Genomic DNA, 18,074 nt, shown 5'->3' on the forward strand with positions numbered 1-18,074 from the left:
GTCCTGTCACTCGAGTTCAACTCGAGTTGAACCTTGGTGTGAAAGTTGTCGCCTGCTGGCGTGGTGACCAGGTGATTTGGGCACCCAGGAGCACGTGGCCGCTTGTTCAACCACGTTCGATTGAGAATAAGGGCCGAACGCTGCATTGCAGCCTTTTCGGACCAAAACCAGTCGACTCAGCGTCCAAAAGACTACAACATATGGGCCAATCGCGGTCATCCGTGCTTTTATAAGAACGAAATGGCGCTTTTAGTGACATTTTGCATACAAATCCCCATCTAGTAGGGCGCAGTCACCCAGTTTCGGTGGAAGTGCGCGAGTTCAATTGGGATTGAAGTAGGAAGGGAGCATCTCAGCTTTCTCAGACCAAGACCATTCGACTCAGCACCCCGAAGACTACAACTGGTGAAATTTTAATTTTTGCTCTTAACTTCCCCTTTAAAAGTAAGTAAAGCAAAGTTGGTATATCCACATAATAATTATCATAACCGCCGGCTTACGATTGTGTCGAGAAACACAACCAGCTTAGATAAGTTTCGCTCGTGCCAGGCCACCACTACTTCGGGGAGTCTTACAAGCCCAGGTTTGAGTGACTCCCTGTCACCATGGTCACAGCTCTACTCACACGATCAGTACTGTCAACAGTACTGCACAATCATCATGTACTGTACTACATGTACATGTACATACATGTGCATGAACTGTTCAAAAACAAAATTGACCTCGGCTCGATTTTGGTGTGGGAGGGCCCGGGAATCTCTATTTTTTTTGGACTCTCCTAAGGCGAGACCAAAAAATATAGAGATTCCCGGGCCCTCCCGCACCAAAATCGAGCCAAAGCCAGTTTGTTTTTTTTGAACAGTTCATACATGTACAGTACTGATCGTGTGAGTAGATCTGTGACGTGGGGTCACACAAACCCGCCGAGCTTGTAGTAGTAGTAGTAGAATTTATTATTTTGATAGGGAAGGCCCTACAGACGTTGCCGTCTTGTTACAGGGAACCCTAAGTGCTCTTTACAGAGCGAAACAAAAACGGATAGATGCTCAACCTGACGACACGAGACAGGCAGAGAATTCCACCTATCAGCGCCAAGGAAAGAAATAGAGAACATGCCATATCTAGTGGTAGCAGCGGGCAAAGAAAGTGAAGAGAATGATTGCCCTCTAGTGCACGACTCCCAGAAGTACAGATCAGGGCCATCGTTGGCCAAATTGTAGAAAAATTGAACGGGTAAACCGCGTACCTGTTTTCTGTAAAAAAAGAATAAAAATTTACCGGAAAATGCTGTAAAAAAAGGTTCAGCATGGCATGCACGCATATAGTCATGTACACACATGGGAAAAAAATAAAATTCGCCCGCCCGCACCAATTTCACATGGTATGGGTCCTGCCCGGGAATCTCGATTTAATTTTGGTCTTGCCTATTAAAGGAACTATTTTAGCCTTTTCAGTATAGCATTTGTACTAGGGCTGCAATTTTTTTTTTTTTTATACTCAGGTTTTGTTTTTTGAAGTTAAGAGAAGTGCAAAGCAGAGCTGGGAGTGCAGCCGCCCGATAGCGGACTGAAAACTACTAGTAGTAGGATGAAAAGAGCACAGACGAAGCCAATACAGACAAAACCAGAGGCAAATGGTATCAAATGCGAATGCCTGCCTCAGCAACCGCCAAGGTGGGAGGTGAGTCCAACTGCACCGGCCGAAGATTCTACTAGGGCTGCAATGGGTGGGGGTTTGGTCAGGTATTTTTATCCGGGCAGCACGAGTACCCTACCCTATCGGCTGTGAGTGTGCACGTGTGCTACATAGAAAGTGCACAGTATAAGCACATAGCCGTGCTGTTCACATGCACCGTTGCAAAAACACCGTACTCCAACTACTAGTACCCGATCGGGTTCTCACGAGCAAATTGCTACCCTACTACCCAATCAAATTACGGGTAGCACGGGTACCCTACTACTCGTTGACACCCCTAATTTGCACTATAGTGTACATAAGATGTTGCCTATTTAGGGTACAAGACTGTAATGTAAGAACAACAGGGTTCAGCATCTGCAGTACTGTGGCATATTACTGGGGTTGCTTGAGATTCATACTGTTGTGCGTTCGAATTCTGCTTGTTCTCTTTCTTCCTTTCAATTTTTCTTCTTGAAGTGGAGAGAAAATTTCTAAGTCCCTCCAAAGTTGAAAGATCACAATGCCTATTAAAGTGGTCAATATAAGTTATAAACAGTCGATAACACGGCGATATGGGTAATATAGGACCAGTCAAGGATCACATAATCAATACTAACACGAGGAAATAATCTACATCACGGCGACGTAAAGCTTGAACCTTTTCAATACCACATACGGCCGGAGACAGATATCCCTAGAAAACGTTTCTATTGAAAAAAAAAAAAAGTAGTTGTGGGAGTTCGATAAAAACCAGAGTCGGAGAAAGTGACGTCAAGCGCTGCATTCACGAACAAAGTCACTATGATGCTGCTCAATATGTCTTGTGAAGGCGGGGAAGTTAATGAAGCCTTGAGCATCTGTCAGCTCTCCCTGCAACGCCTTGCCATTGAACAGAATACGGACCTTGTGCAGAGCACAGCCAGGCAGGCGGCATCGCCAAACTTCAAACAAAAGACGGGAGGCTAGGGGTGGCCAAACTCCGTCGAACGAATGCAGAGCAGTCAAGACAGCTAAGAGAGTGGTTTCATGACCAAAGAATAGAACGAAGGGCGTGTCATAGTTCTGAACAGTGGGATTGACTTGGATCTGCTCAAGACGTTTCTCCATTTCAAGAACTATTTGTTGCAGGAGCGGGTGAGCAAGATATTTGGAGTGGGCTAAGGAGTAGTTCAATGCAAACGCTGCATCACATGCTGCCAGGGTTTGGTGCAGCAACTCCTGCGATACACAATGTTCAGGGTCCGGACAATCCGATGGCTTGGACTCGGTCTTGATGCACTGCTGGTTTTGTACATTGTCACAGATCTCCATCAACAGTGGCATGCTCTCCCGGGCTGTATCGAGCAACTTGGAGTAGCTGGACATGACTGGTTCTAGCTTCGTCTCAACCATGGCTCGATACTCACTGCTACTGGCTACTGTTCTACTCAGAGTCGATAAGTGACGAGAGCACTTCAGATCGACACCTTTAAACATGTCGGCAGCAGTATGAAGACCGTGAGATAAGACCCTAAACATACCGTCTACATGCACGTAGACGCTAACCTCCTGATCCGTCAGTAGGCCAGTCAGAAAAGCAGCCGCACTGCGCATGCAGCGGTTTGCAGCTGTGGAGCGGACTTGCACGTTTGATGCGCGCATGTTCTTGCCCAGGCCAGCAATAACACCGCTCTCCACATAGCGGCGGCGAAAGTGCTCGCCAAGTGCTGATAGCTGCTGAAAACCGACACTGGTCATCTGCCCCAACTGGCAAGCCATTTCACCTTTTCCAGGATGCAATGGGAAAGTTAACTGGCCACTCACTCCTTTACCATTTGAGGAGAGACGTTTCAACAGGACGTCGTCCAGTCCGGACCATCCACCTCCCATACTTGGCAGCCCACAGACAAACTTCTCCAAATTGCTAAGATGCTTCACGTGTTTGAGTGGAGCACGTTGGCCATGTCGATACAATCCTACTACTTGCACCAGGTGGTACTCGCCGGCCTCTGTTAGGCATGCCAGTTCTCTCCCATCATCACTGTCCACTGTAATAGAATTTACATCGTTGCAATATCCATCGATTCGTGATGCTTCTGGATATTTGGCAGCAGGAACTCCAACACACAAATCTAGCAAATGCTGCGATTGTTCTGAAAGCGTAACCAGGTGGACAAACAAAGCAACAGCCATGAGGGCAATGAATAAGCCCACCATCCGGCGAGCATGCAGCTGTCCAAACCGGCATAGTAAACGTAGGCGCTCTACCATATTGCTTGATGGTAGAGAAAAAAATAATTGCTCGCCTGCTGCATGCACCCGAACGTCAGCATGGTGCTACACTGCTGTTGGTAGCAGAGGCGAGAGCCACCACTGGTACATGGTCAAAGAAAGCAAAATAATAAGTATCCGTCGGTTCCTTTCTAGTTCTGACAAAGTCTACACCAGGGAGTCGTACATCGACTCCCTGGTCAACACATTCAAAAAGCCAAAAACACGCGATGATTTTACGACTTTTTTTCTTCTTTTTTCCCCACATGTAGCTACGATCTACCGTATTCTACGATCGCGTACGAAGCAGGGAGTCGATAAAATACTTTACGAAAATATTTTACGACTCCCGCGGCCCGATCCCGGATCCCTGCTACGAAGCCTACGCTACAGTCCATTTCAAAACTATAGACGCGTAGGTCTACCTAGGCAAAAACCGTTATGCCAGCATCTATACCACATAAAATCTGTGATCACTTTGTGCATAAATTTTTCCAAATTGGGCGTCTGTTATCCAATCCTTTAGAAACTATACGAGAGTAATTGTGGAGCGATCCTGAGCAATATTCCGAAAACTATTCTCAAAAAGTTCCAGCCAAATTTGAAATATTTCAAAAACCCTACGCGTCTATAGTTTTGAAATGCACTGTAGCGTCTCTTGCACGGGCAAAATTAATAAACCGATACAATCATGTCATGAAAATACAAAAGATGACCAAAATGATAAAGTAATATTGTTTGCGTTCCGGCTCTCCGTCTTCTCCACAGAAACACATGCCCATGGGAGGTTCCGGAGTACGATTTTTCGTGCCAAAATCCGTAGAGGCGCTACGGATTTTTTATACGTCGTTTTTGAGCAGTGAAATGTTCCGGAGTACGGAACTTATGTGTTTGCCGTCATTGCCTAGGTTACGATCGCAAACACGTCACATTCCCGCGCTATGCCTTTTTATTTTGAAAATTTGTACCGAAATCAAAACTTCCCGCGGAAAATCGATGTTTCTCGTACCAAATTTGTACGCGAAAAATCTTTCTGCACCCGATGACGCAAAATCTCCATACGAAACATGGTTCGTGTGAAAGCCAATCCACACGGATTCTCCGTGCCGAAAAATCGTATGGAGCACGCCTGGAAAAAATCCGTACCGCCAAGAGTCCATAACCCTGGGTTATGGACTCTTGGTACCGCCCATATGGATTTTGGCACGGAAAATCGTAGTCTACCCCGGAACCTCTCTATTATCAAAAACGGGCAACGCCAGCTTCTGCAACAACAACGTTGCAATCTCAGCAGAGACAGGATCAGCAGATTTTACGACTTTCGCCTTTTTTGCCAGTTTTGGGTCTCTTTGCGCAATTGCATTAATTTTGGTCCGTACGCCGTTGCACACTAGCTGCACTGCACTACGTTCAAAATTATGCTGCGCATACTTGTACACTGTATGTTCCCATGGAAATCAAAGGAATGTAGCGGGAAAATCAAGAAGTAAGTAATAATATTACGGTAATATTTATAGTGTGTTGTAGCAACTGTTGCTTTTTCCTGAGTCAGGAGTAGAATTCTGGTCTTGAAAGGTTTTGAACAAGGACACCGTGGCGATGGCCACCTTCCGCCTTGGCCCTTCTACCGTCATCCCAGATTTCATTTCTTCAGGTGTGTGCACGACTTCTAGCAATTCTTTCTCGATCTCGATCTTCTGGCGACAAAATCAAGGTTTGAACTGAAGAAAAAAGCAGTAAGTAAACCACTGACTCCACCGCAGGCGCAGCTGCAGGGTGCACCAGTCCGCCAAAGTACAAAGGTCGAAGGCTATGAACAGCACAAAAGGACAGCAAAAATTGCCGTGCATCCTCGTTGTCATGACGATTCACGTAAACAGCAAGTGAGCTATGTGCAGTGTGCACTGAACCAAGAGTACATGAAAACCATGTACCAAGAGTACATGAAAACCAGAGTACTAGAGTGTGCAGGGTTGTCCACAAAATGTTATTTTTTTCACCTAAAATGGAAATGTAAAATGTGCAGAAAAACCCCAAAATGTTTTCGAGATATTTTCGAAAGTTCTCTAAAACATTAAAAAATCACCCAAATTGCTCGAAAAAATGTGACTGTTGCCATGGCAACCAAAATGGCGCTTCATGTACCAGATCTCTGACAGTCTGAGATCTGGCCAGATCTACGAGTCATCGAGCCGTATTGCCAGAATAGCTACAGCTGTTACAGAACCATCGGTGGAAATGGCGTGCAGCGAGCCAAGTGTGTTGACGGAGGTCCACTCCGACTCCAATGAGAAGAGCGAGGAAGAATCCGACACCATCTCCATCGTAGAGTCTTCCGGGCAAGCCGTGAGTGAGACTCCTGCGGCAAGTGTGCTGGATAAATTGGCTCAAAATGGAAAAGTGTGAAAATTGCCCAAATTGCAAAAAAGTGTGAAAATTACCCAAAATGCCAAAAAATTCGAAAACATTTTGTGGACATCCCTAGGCCACACTGTGCAGCTCGCATGGGTTGCTGTCACGGCGGAATTCCGTGATTACATCATTTTAGTGATGTAGTGCGTACAAGCAGGATTCAAGCAAGTCTCTTTCTGCACAACTTAAAGGGGAAGTTAAGGCAAAAATCAAAATTTCACCAGTTGTAGTCTTCGGGGTGCTGAGTCGAATGGTCTTGGTCCGAGAAAGCTGAGACGCTCCCTTCCTACTTGAATCCCAATCGAACTCGCGCACTTCCACCGAAACTGGGTGACTGCGCCCTACTAGATGGGGATTTGTATGCAAAATGTCACTAAAAGCGCCATTTTGTTCTTATAAAAGAACGGATGACCGCGATTGGCCCATATGTTGTAGTCTTTTGGACGCTGCGTCGACTGGTCTTGGTCCGAAAAGGCTGCGATGCAGCGTTCGGCCCTTATTCCCAATCGAACATGGTTGAAGAAGTGGTCACGTGCTCCTGGGTGCCCAAATCACCTGGTCACCACCCCAGCAGGCGACAACTTTCACACCAAGGTTCAACTCGAGTTCAACTCGAGTGACAGGAGTGCACCCAAAAAAGGTCAAACAGGCTAGTAAGTTGTACCCTGCAGGCACGGTGACGAGGTGACTGGTGTACGCAGGAGCACGTGACCGCCTGTTCAACCATGTTCGATTGGGAATAAAGGAGGAACGCTGCATCGCAGCCTTTTCGGACCAAAACCAGTCGACTCAGCGTCCAAAAGACTACAACATATGGGCCAATCACGGTCATCCGTGCTTTTATAAGAACGAAATGGCGCTTTTAGTGACATTTTGCATACAAATCCCCATCTCGTAGGGCGTAGTCACCCAGTTTCGGTGGAAGTGCGCGAGTTCGATTGGGATTCAAGTAGGAAGGGAGCGTCTCAGCTTCCTCGGACCACGACCATTCGACTCAGCACCCCGAAGACTACAACTGGTGAAATTTTGATTTTTGCCTTAACTTCCTCTTTAACTGCAGCTCAGTTGTACGCACTGCGTCATTTACCGCCTCAGATCTGCACCAAATATGATGTAATCATGGAATTCCGCCGTGACAGACACCCATAGCAGAAAAGGCCCAAGCTGCACACTCTGGTTTTCATGTACTCTTGACTGAACTCATGAGCAACTTATACTGGACTGCGCTCGTAGACTCTTTATATATACACAGAAGCCTTGCTTGGTAGTTTAACCAAGAGTCCATAACCCCCAGAGTGTGCAACGCGCGATAGGGTCTTGTCACGACTCGTTTTCAACATTACGTCATTTTCATGTAGCGAATGTCGCGGCCTGCACGCGCAGCTACATGAAAATGACGTAATGTTGAAAACGAGTCGTGACAGACATTTATGTGGCGTTGCACACTCTGGGGGTTATGGACTCTTGGTTTAACATGTTTTTCGATTTTGATAGCATGTTACAAGGCGAGGACGCATAGTGCTCCTGACTACAACCATAACCCGGTTGGCAGAGTCCCGGTCTTGCGATCATTTGAACCGTATTGGGAAAACCCAGGTTCGGACCCTCGTTACTCTAGGGGCTGGAAGGATTTAAACAACACAACCAAAAAAGAATCTTTTTTAAATCCTACCAACCCCTAGAGTAACGAGGGTCCGAACCTGGGTTTTCCCAATACGGTTCAAATGGTCGCAAGACCGGGACTCTCCCAACCGGGTTATGGTTGTAGTCAGGAGCAGTACGCGTCCTCGCCTTGTAACGTCATCATCATTATCATCGATGTATCATCATCATCTGCGTTGCCGAAAAAATAATAATAGTAAAATAAAATAATAAACGTCACTATGCAGCTGTGTAAGCAGTAGATGCACAGTGTGACTGCCAGGCATCTCTGTCAGATGCCAACTGGCAATTCTCATGCAGAGACATACCAGTCCACGAAACGATATTGTCAGCAAAGGAAATCGGCGGACGTCCACGCTTTCTCTTACCATCCACAACACCAAACATCACGTCACGTACAAGCTCGCAGCCAGATGGGCGGCAGGTGTGCCCGAAATAGGTCAGTTTGCGTATCTTGACCCTGGCTAGCAGCTGTCTCTGTACTCCCAACTCCACCAGGATACTAGTGTCATTTGTGCGCTTCTCCATCCAGGATACTCTGAGCAGACGTCGGTAGCACCATATTTCTGCTGCCTGTATTCATCGTTCATCTGTCTTCCGGAGAGTCCGACTCTCAGCTCCATACAGCAGGACAGACTACACAAGGGCATGCATTATCCGGATTTTCAGCTGTCTGGAGATGTCATGGTCTTTCCAGATGTCAACTAACTGCAGCATACGCTCTTTCGCCATGGCAATTCTTGACAGAATATCGAGGCTGCAATCACCGTTTGTTGTCTTCCAGGATCCCAGATACTTGAAACTGCTCACCTCTGCTATTCGCCTTGTAACATGCTGTCAAAATCGAAAAACATCGTAGACTCTTATACGTAGTGTGCAACGAGACCGGCGCTTTTGGGTGACTGGTCATAGCCCAAACCTGCCGGCAATGCTTCCAGAAAAATATTGAAATTTCCCACGAAAAGAAATTGCTGGCAAATTCCGAGCAAAATACAGTCGACCTACCCTTATAACGATAACCCCTATAACGATATTACCCTTATAACGATATTTTTCTGTCAAACCAAATCACTCCATTGACTTTTGTATACAATGCCTTACCTCAAAACAATATTGCTATAACGATATTACCCCTATAACAATATAAAATGGGCTGACCAATCGACATTTTCCATTTTATAACAATATTCAGCAGGGAATATGTAAAATCCACTGTCAAGGTAGGGCAAGCTTCACTTGATAAGTCGCTGGGACATGACGAAATGCAATGGGGGCACCAGTGGGCACCTTGCTGTGTACATAATGTGCATGTACATACCTTAAGAGTTGTTGACGCTATGAAGAGTGTAAAAAACGAACTAAATTCATGCATTGTGACGTATGTGTATGAATGAACCAGTTACCCTTATAACAATATTTCTTGGTCGGACGCAAATATCGTTATAAGGGTAGGTCGACTGTATCGAACTTATAGAGGATCCGGGTGTGTTTTGGCAATTCTATTCTAATTTCTTTGGTTTCAATGGACCGATTTCGTCCTGAAATAGCTCGTGCATGTTGTCAGGGGTACATCAATTCAGAATCGTGCTACAAAATCCGTAATACTGACACCACTTGCAGTTTTGCTTTCCTCATCAGAGTCACCACCCACTTTAACCAAAGTACCTACATGTACATCATGCCGGGAGCAGTAGGCAATTTTATACGTCGGATGACTTCCCCTACCCATGCTGGTCGTGGGAGGGACCAGTCATCCGCAAGTAGTGTATCTAGCAATGATAACATCGTGGATTCTACCCAGAGTAGCCCAAGTCCGAGGCGGGGCCGAAAAGCCGGTCGCAGTGTGAAGCCCTGCAGTCCCGCAGAGTCTCTTAGGCAAGGACAATGGATCCACGCAGAGAGCAGGTCCAGGAGCGAGCAAACGACTACACGAAGAGCGTCACGTAAGTGATAGCATTGACGACAGCTCATTGCCTGTGTCGCGTGTGCTGCAGCTTCTCGACTCGTTTAGAGAGGAATTTCGGGGGGATATGAGAACTGCACTTGCAGATCTCCTAGCTCCTCTCAAAAACCGCATGGGCAAGCTAGAGAGAGAGATATTGCAACTGCAAAAACAGAGTGAGAAGCTGCAGACTGATGTCAACAAATGCAAGGCAGCAGGTGATAAGGCCAAGTCTGATGTCGACAAAGGCGGGAAATCTGCCATTGTTGTCGACTTTAGGCGCCAGGTTGACGGCCTCTCTGCCAAACTCAGTGACGTGGTAGATAATTTGCCAAATAAGGTTGACCTCGCTACATTGGTTCGCGAAACGACCTCTTCGCGCACACAGCAAGTGCATGTCATGCGTGAGTCATGGCAGATGAGGTGGCGAAGCGGGACCGCAGCAACAACGCTGTTCTCCGTGGCCTAGTGGAGGCTGACGGGGAACAACTCCAGTCCATTGTACAGGGTTTGGTGACTTTGGTCACAGTCCAGGTCTTGATGCTGGCGATGTCCTCAGTTATGAACTCTTGGTTATGAACTCTTGGTAATAACCATGAACCAGTCGAGCACTGTAAAAACGAACGTAAGAAAAAATGAAAATCATAAGCCTGACGGCGCTAAACTGCGCTTATTATTATGTGGAGGGGAAAACCGGAATCCGAGAAAATAATAGCATACAAAATCATAAGGGGGGGGGGGGGGAGGGGAAGAGGGGAATGAAACAGAACAGTAGCCCGGCAAACATGCCACAGATAGTCACCGAAAGCACTCTGCAGCAGCAAGCGCCACAGGAGCATCAGAATCAATGACTCTCTGGCGGGCATCTTGAGACCGTGGCCTGCAGTGACCTCGGAGGCTGGCATGGGAGGCACGAACAAGAGAAAAGGAAACCCTTGACCTTATAAAGGCAAGAAGTGAAGAGAAGGGCTCCTTTCTCTTGTCGGCGAGCATAGAGGCAATACGCTTGAAGAAAGCGGAGGCGGCCTTGCCGTAGCCGCCAGAAGCGCTAAACACAATGGGAGAAAATGAAGCGTGTTCAACTTCGCGGACGCGTTCTTCGTAGGCACGCCTTTTCTCGGCCTCATGCTTCCAGTAGGTAGCCGTGATGGACTGCTGGCAGTTGGAGCGGGCGTGAGGGTTGAACACCTGGATGTCCAGTAGTGCCCGTTCGAAACGTCTACCCCAGACACCCAATGCAGCCACATCCAGGCGGGCACCATCCTCGGAGATGGCGGAGCGGTGACGAAGGTCTCACCGGTTAGCGGCTGGAGATGTGGCTCGACCTGGACATCATGGGCCACTTCACGCAGGAGAGATGCGGTGAGATCCCGTAGGTCATTACGCCGCATGGCGGGGTAGGCACCAGTTGGGCACGACAGCGTATGTTCGGGTGAAAACGCTTTGCCGCACACACATTCCGTTGGCAGGCCTGGAGGGGTCCAACCATACCGTAGGCAGAGAACGTCCCAGAACGCCTGCTTGTGTAGGTTGAAACCATACTGTCGAAGGGGCCGACAGGTCAACCAGCTGGAGGCGCCCTTTTCGGCAGCAAGATGCAACGTGCGCTCTGCGGTGCTGGTGGAGATGGCAATGACTGAGGCAACAGCTTCCTTCGCCAGGCGCCGGGACTGGGAAACAATCTCTGCCTTGGCTGTGATGGTGGCAGCCGGGACGCCTTCTGTGGACTGATCTTGTTGGAGGATCTTCTGCACAAGAGACTTGGTGAAATGCATGGAGTCCTGGAACTGGGAGGCAAGGGAGGGTGGGTTGACGATCCCCAGCCCTCCATCCCTGCATGGTAGGGCCAGCATGGCACGCTTGAAGTCTCCTGGTGGAACGCGGTTGATGATAGCAGGGATGAATTTGCTATGGATTGTTTCCTCCAAGGGTGCAAGCACGTCGGCCGTATTTGGCACTGTCCGGGCAACAAAGGACCACTTGTGGCGAACTCCCTGGCCGAAGGCAGCAAATGCTGCTTGTGGTTGGGTGCGGGCGAACTCAGCCAGAACATCCACTTCGCGACACCACTCATCCACCTTGCTCGACACATATGTCGAACAGAATGTTGGTGATCCTAGGACGGCACCTAGGTGGCGACACCCATCCGACCGGATGTCTATGCTGGAGTCCTGGAAGATTTCCCTGGCCCGATCTAAGCATTCATGCTTCACCAAGAGTATCGACTTTTTGGCGTTGATGTACTTCGAAGTAGTAAGCAAAGGATGGACCTTCTTCTTCCAATGGACCACCACTTATGAAGCTTGCCACGGTGAGAGTGCTTGCTGCTGTGGAATCATCCGCGATCCACATTTGTATGACCTTGCTAGAGGCTGCACGACGGATGAGAGGCACGGTGCCCAACGCATACATCGCCATTGCGAGCGGATCACCTTGCGTAGTTCCTTCACAGGAGAGAAAGGCCTCGCCACCGATGAACAGCCAAGATGGGGACCAGTACGTCAGATGCTGGATGTTGCGAATGCAGACGTTGCGGTTGATACGATTGAACGCATTGGATGCATCGACTAGAAGCACGGCCTCAGTGTCAGCATAGCGTGGATGGCTGCTTCGATGCCGCTCTGTTTGGCCTGCACACAGTTGGAGGGACCCTCCCTGTGGCTTGCTGAATTGCACACGATGATGAGTACTATTATTATACTTTGAAGTACTTTTATAGTACTTTTATAGTACGCGTACTTGGCACGATCAAACATGTAAATCATTTTTTTCCTGAAAATATTTGTATACGATTGCGCCGCGCGCTGCACGGTACGGTACGATGGGCGCTGACTCTGGCTCTGGCGAGCTCCCGTATTCGGCGATTTTTGGTGGTTTTATCGTACATGGTGCAGTGTTGCAAGATTTGAGGTTAGAAAAGGGTCCAAAAAAAGGGTACCTCAACAGTGGTTCAAACCGGACAACGCAGTGATGCAAGTGGTGTAGTGGAACTACTACTAGACTATGCAGCGAACTAGTCCTCACGCTCTGGCATGCGCAATCAACCACAACACCAGTTCTCGGTTAGAAAAGGTTTGTAAAAAGAGAGATAGAATGTATGATCTGAACACTTCCAAGCAGGCAGTAGACTGACTCCCCTATCTCAGAGATAAGACCGGAAAAACTAACAGGGAACTCCTCGCGTGACTCGGAGATCGTCAGCAAGCAGCGGGAGCGAGGATGAAAGCAAAGACAGCCAGGTAGGGATACAGAAGCCATGCAGCGTGACAGGTGGACAATGGACACAGCAGTCCATGGTGAAACAAGACACCTAAAGGATAGAGTGAATTACGTGCACAGCACGAACGGGTCATGACTCATCTATCTAATAACTGGTAGGCTTCCAGCACTCTACAAATATGTCTGGAATGACAGCATAAGGCAACAACACTTCTGGGAGAGCCAGACAACAAGAATACTAACACCACTCATCAGAATAGAAGTACTAGCAGAAAGACTATAATGAGTATTGGCAGGACTATTGTTACTATAACAAGTCGGTTACAGTTCCTCTTCACCCCATCACCTGGTAACAATAGGGACTGTCGTCCAAACCGAGCTAGGTTGTGTAGCGACTCGGTGGTCGTATGCTGGTGCGGCTGCGCAGACCATAACGGGGCACATCACTAGTACTATCACCTGCGTCAGCCTCGATCCACCAGACAGGTCCGCCGTCGTCACTATCGTTGTCATCATCGACGTCTGGGTGCAGCTCTGCGTCGGCGTCGGCGTCGTCTTCCTCAGGAACACCACTCTTCAACAGGTCAATGTTGACGGTCTTCTCCTTCACGCCTGTTGCACCGTGCTTATGAGAGATCACAACGGTGGAGGGCGACACAATCCGCTTCACGGTCCATCCTGTCTGGAACGGCGGAAGGCGCTTCTGACGGCGACTTGGATGTCGATACAGTACATGGTCGCCCACGCAGTAGGGGTTGGCACGGCATGGAGACTCCAAGAAGTCGGCGCTGGCTAGCTCAGACTCTACCAAGTCCCTTACGACGGCCGTGCGATCAGCCAGCTTCGTCACCCATTCGCTTAGGAGGCAATCATCATTAGCTGGCTCAACAACAAGATGCCGTGGCCACCAGCCAATCATCGCTTCGGTGGGGGACAGTCGCGTGGCGTGGTGAGGCCGGTTTCGGTAGAAGAACAGGAGCACATCAAGATCCTGCTGCCAGTCAGACGTCGTGCTTAGCACCTTGCGAATGAGGCCTAGCAGCGACCGGTTCATACGCTCGGCGGCGCCTTGAGACTCAGGATGTCGTACGGCTCCTGTTCGTACACGAACCCCCATAACTTTGAACAGCGACTCCACGATGGCGTTCCGGAATTCTGTTCCATTGTCCGTCCTGACGACATCGGGGGCTCCCCAGCGTACGCACATTGAGGTGAATGCTGCGGCAACGGAGGCGGCGTCGTGACGACGAAGTGGACAGATCTCGGCCCACTTCGTGAATGTGTCTATGCAGACCAAGACGCAATGGTACTGTCCGCTGCTGTTCTCGCCAAGCTCCAGCGTGTCTAGGACGAGCTCACTCCAGGGTCGGCCAGGAATATCAGGGCGTGTAGGTGACGCCTGTCCGCTTCCAGACGGGTTCGCGGCTCGGCACTGCTCACAATCGGCGATGTACTTGCGACACACACGGGCCATGTCCTTGAAGAAACAACGAGCTCGAATCATCTGGTAGGTCGCCTCCCAGGCAGCATGTCCGGCATTGTGATGGGCAATGGCTACAACTTCGCCGACCAGCACGTCGGGAACTACCGGCACTTCGACCTGTCCATCCAGGGTTAGCTTGACACTCCGGAAGAGTACTCGGTCTCGGACGACTAGCTCTCTTGCCACCTTGCTGTAGGATGAGGGCACGAGCAGCTGGTTCTCTAGGCAGTGGATCACCGACTGGATCTCCTCATCACTCGCCTGACCCTCGACTATCCTAGCGCGCAGCACTGGGCTAACAACGTGGGCCTCGCCAACAGCCGCACTCACGGAGACGCTACCCTTTCCCTCTTGCTCCTTGAAGTACTTGATCCAGGTACGCGGTACCCTTGTCAGCGCATCGGCGGGGTTTTGATCTGTCGGCACCCACTCGACAGACACACTCAGGCCGGCTGTTGCCACTATGTCAGCAGCGATCTGCAAACGGCGCTGCACCAGCACGTGGTTGAGACCCTTTGTTCTGATGCGCCGGATGTTACCCAAAGTATCGCGCAGCCAGCTGGCCACCGTCTTCGAGTCGGTTACAAGACGGACGCGTCTCGCACCCCATGATACTGCTAACGAAAGGCCGTTGAGCGCTGCATCCAGTTCCGTGACGTTGATGTGACGCTTGTCATGTGATTTCCTCAGCCAAGCCTTGTCCTCGATGACGCCGCTGCCATCCTTGACCACTACGCCTAAGGCAACATCGGATGCATCGGTGTACACGACGAGCTCTGGATCACTGGTCGATGGTGTCACTGACCAGACACCTTTGGCTGGATCCCCATCATCTGCTAGCCGGGCCATCACCTCTTCGCAAAACTTAAGCACTTGCTCCGACACGAGGTGATCCCACGGCGTGTCACCTCCGACTAGACGCTTCAGGAAACTGGTAGCAGGTCGTAGCCACCCGCAGACAGGCACATGGCTGGTAAGGCGTCCACACCAGCTGAACAAATCCCGCTTTGTCGCTGGTCGCTGGAGATCAAGGCTGATGCCGTCGCGTCGAGTCCAGCGTGTGTCACCTCCTTCGCCCGTGCTGAGCTGCAGCCCAAGGACCCGAGCGGAAGCCATCGGCTCGGCGGGCTTTGTCGGCAGGCCGAACTCGAGCAGCCTAGCAGCAACCGCCGGGACGTTGTTGCGCGGAACTCGGATATCGTCGACATAGTTGTCGGCCATCGGGAAGCCCTGAAGTATCCACTGGATGACTATGTCCATGAATTTCGGTGCGATGTTGAGTCCGAAACCCATTCTAGTCATAACGTATCTCTTCCCTTGCCATAGCACGGTCTGATAGCGGACGAGCTCAGGTTCGACACGGATCTGCAAGTACGCTTTCCGAACATCCAGGAGGCAGAAGTCGCTTGCATCGCCGTCCTGCCGCCATTTTCGCAACGTGTCTTCACACACCGGGGCATCCTGGCCTGGTTGTGACATGAGCTGGGCGTTCAGAAAGCGGTAGTCTAGGCAGGGACGCACCGGAGTTGTAGCCTTGTGCTCCTGCACCTGAGCGAGAAGAGGGAGCACCGCCGCTGGTTCGCCATGGACATCTGGATCGTGTCGTACCAGCCATCCTTCATCAATCCACTTCTTAACTTCAGCGCAAAACTGCTCTTCCTGTTTGGATGACAGCTTCTTCCTGGAGTACTCTCCAATGTTCGGACCAATGCGGTGGCAGGGCTCGACACCATCTTGCCAATACCACTTCAGGCTCCAGTGGCCTTGCTCCGCGTGCCACCTCACTTCGCCGTCATTCACCCGCAAGATAACGTCCTTACCATCGCGGATCACGTTGACATGTGGAGATGGGTGCGAATCTTTACTTGGCTCCGTGGTACACGCGGCTGCTGGCGTCGTACCGAACGTCACGGCACTCAAGGAGTTGTCCTCCCCGTAGCGAAGCTGTACGCCACCATTACCGACCACGACGTCATTGCCCACCAGGATGTTAGCCGATACAGCAGTCAAATCTCGCACTACCACCGCTGTCACTACGGTTACTGGTAGCAGCACTGGGCCATCCAGTCTGCGCAGTTGAAGTTGCACTGTGCCGCATACGTCAAGCGACTTCCCATCCAGTGCAATCAGATTCTCAGAGTACGCACTGTCAGAATCGAAGTTTCCTATTCGCTCTGCAGTTTTCTTATCGATCAGCGTACGCGTTGAACCGGTGTCCAATACTGATCGCAGACGGTGCCACTCGTCAGAATGATGACTCACACTGTTCTTGCGTGCCTCCACGAAGACCCGCGGTAGGCCGCCGCGCTGCGCTGTCACCGTGCACAGACAGGGATCGCTGGGGTCCCACTCGCCTTTGGGAAGTCGGGGTTGCTGCTCCGTAACGCCAGCAGCAGGACGCTTCTTCGAGTCCAGCCACGCTTTCCTGTCAGGACAATCGGGTTTCGTGTGACCAGGCTTGTCACAAAAGTAGCATGTCACCTGATTCCCCTTGTAAGAGTTCAAGGGCGTCTTGGCTGACTTCGAGCTGCGCTTGGGGCAGTTGCGACGAATGTGGCCAGCCTCGTGGCAGTAGTAGCAGGTCACGGTCCCGCGATCAGTCGCACTTGATCTGGCAGGGCGATCACTTGGGCCAGCAGCGGCAGAAACGTCCTCGGAAACAGCACCACACGCTTCCGCAGCCGTTCGCAGTGCGCGTACCTGCTCAGCGCACTCGCTGATTTTCAGCGTCTTGCCAGCCATGGACATCCGCACGGAGCGAGCGAACTCTGCACCCAGGCCAGCGATGAACTGCTCGATCACCACTGAGTCAGTGTCGCTACCGGCTGCGTGGCCAGACAGCGCGAGCAGCCGCTGGAGGTCTGCAACGTACGCATCTACGGACTCGTCGACCTTGAGCTTCCTGTTTACGAACTTGCCATACGCCTGCGAAGGCGTGACTGCAAAGGCGGACGATAGCTTGGCCTTTACTTCATCTACTTTCTTTTTGTCCGCATCCGCCATCCTCGAAAAGACCAGGAACGCATCTCCATCGAGAAACAATGGGATATACTTCGTCTTCTTGGCGTCATCATCCCATCCAGAGATATCGGCCAGTGCCAGAAACTTCAGCCACCACGTACCGAAATCTTCACCTTTTCCACGGAATGCGCGCAGATAGTTATCTGCCTTCAGCGACATCACGGACTGCGAATACGCTCACTAGTAGTACCGACTACCGACCGCACACAGACACCAGACAGTGCAGCCACAGCCCCCAGGTCCCGGGTTTCGGCACCACGCTGTAGTGGAACTACTACTAGACTATGCAGCGAACTAGTCCTCACGCTCTGGCATGCGCAATCAACCACAACACCAGTTCTCGGTTAGAAAAGGTTTGTAAAAAGAGAGATAGAATGTATGATCTGAACACTTCCAAGCAGGCAGTAG

General features: G+C 50.2%; 2 protein-coding genes across 2 annotated transcripts; both read right to left on the bottom strand.

Moving 5' to 3' along the window:
- Nucleotides 1–2,254: 2,254 nt before the first annotated feature.
- On the bottom strand, nucleotides 2,255–4,116 carry LOC135813978 (lysophosphatidic acid phosphatase type 6-like). The gene has a single exon (XM_065327024.1). The coding sequence runs from the start codon at nucleotides 3,925–3,927 to the stop codon at nucleotides 2,449–2,451; it is 1,479 nt and encodes a 492-aa protein (XP_065183096.1). The 5' UTR covers nucleotides 3,928–4,116; the 3' UTR covers nucleotides 2,255–2,448.
- Nucleotides 4,117–13,541: 9,425 nt separating this feature from the next.
- On the bottom strand, nucleotides 13,542–17,825 carry LOC135813373 (uncharacterized). Its single transcript, XM_065326472.1, has one exon. It carries the CDS (start codon nucleotides 17,823–17,825, stop codon nucleotides 13,542–13,544), a length of 4,284 nt encoding a protein of 1,427 aa, XP_065182544.1.
- Between the last annotated feature and the right edge of the window lie 249 nt (nucleotides 17,826–18,074).

This window comes from Sycon ciliatum, chromosome 4 (genome assembly GCF_964019385.1).
Source record: "Sycon ciliatum chromosome 4, ocSycCili1.1, whole genome shotgun sequence".
Taxonomy (NCBI): Eukaryota; Metazoa; Porifera; class Calcarea; order Leucosolenida; family Sycettidae; genus Sycon; species Sycon ciliatum.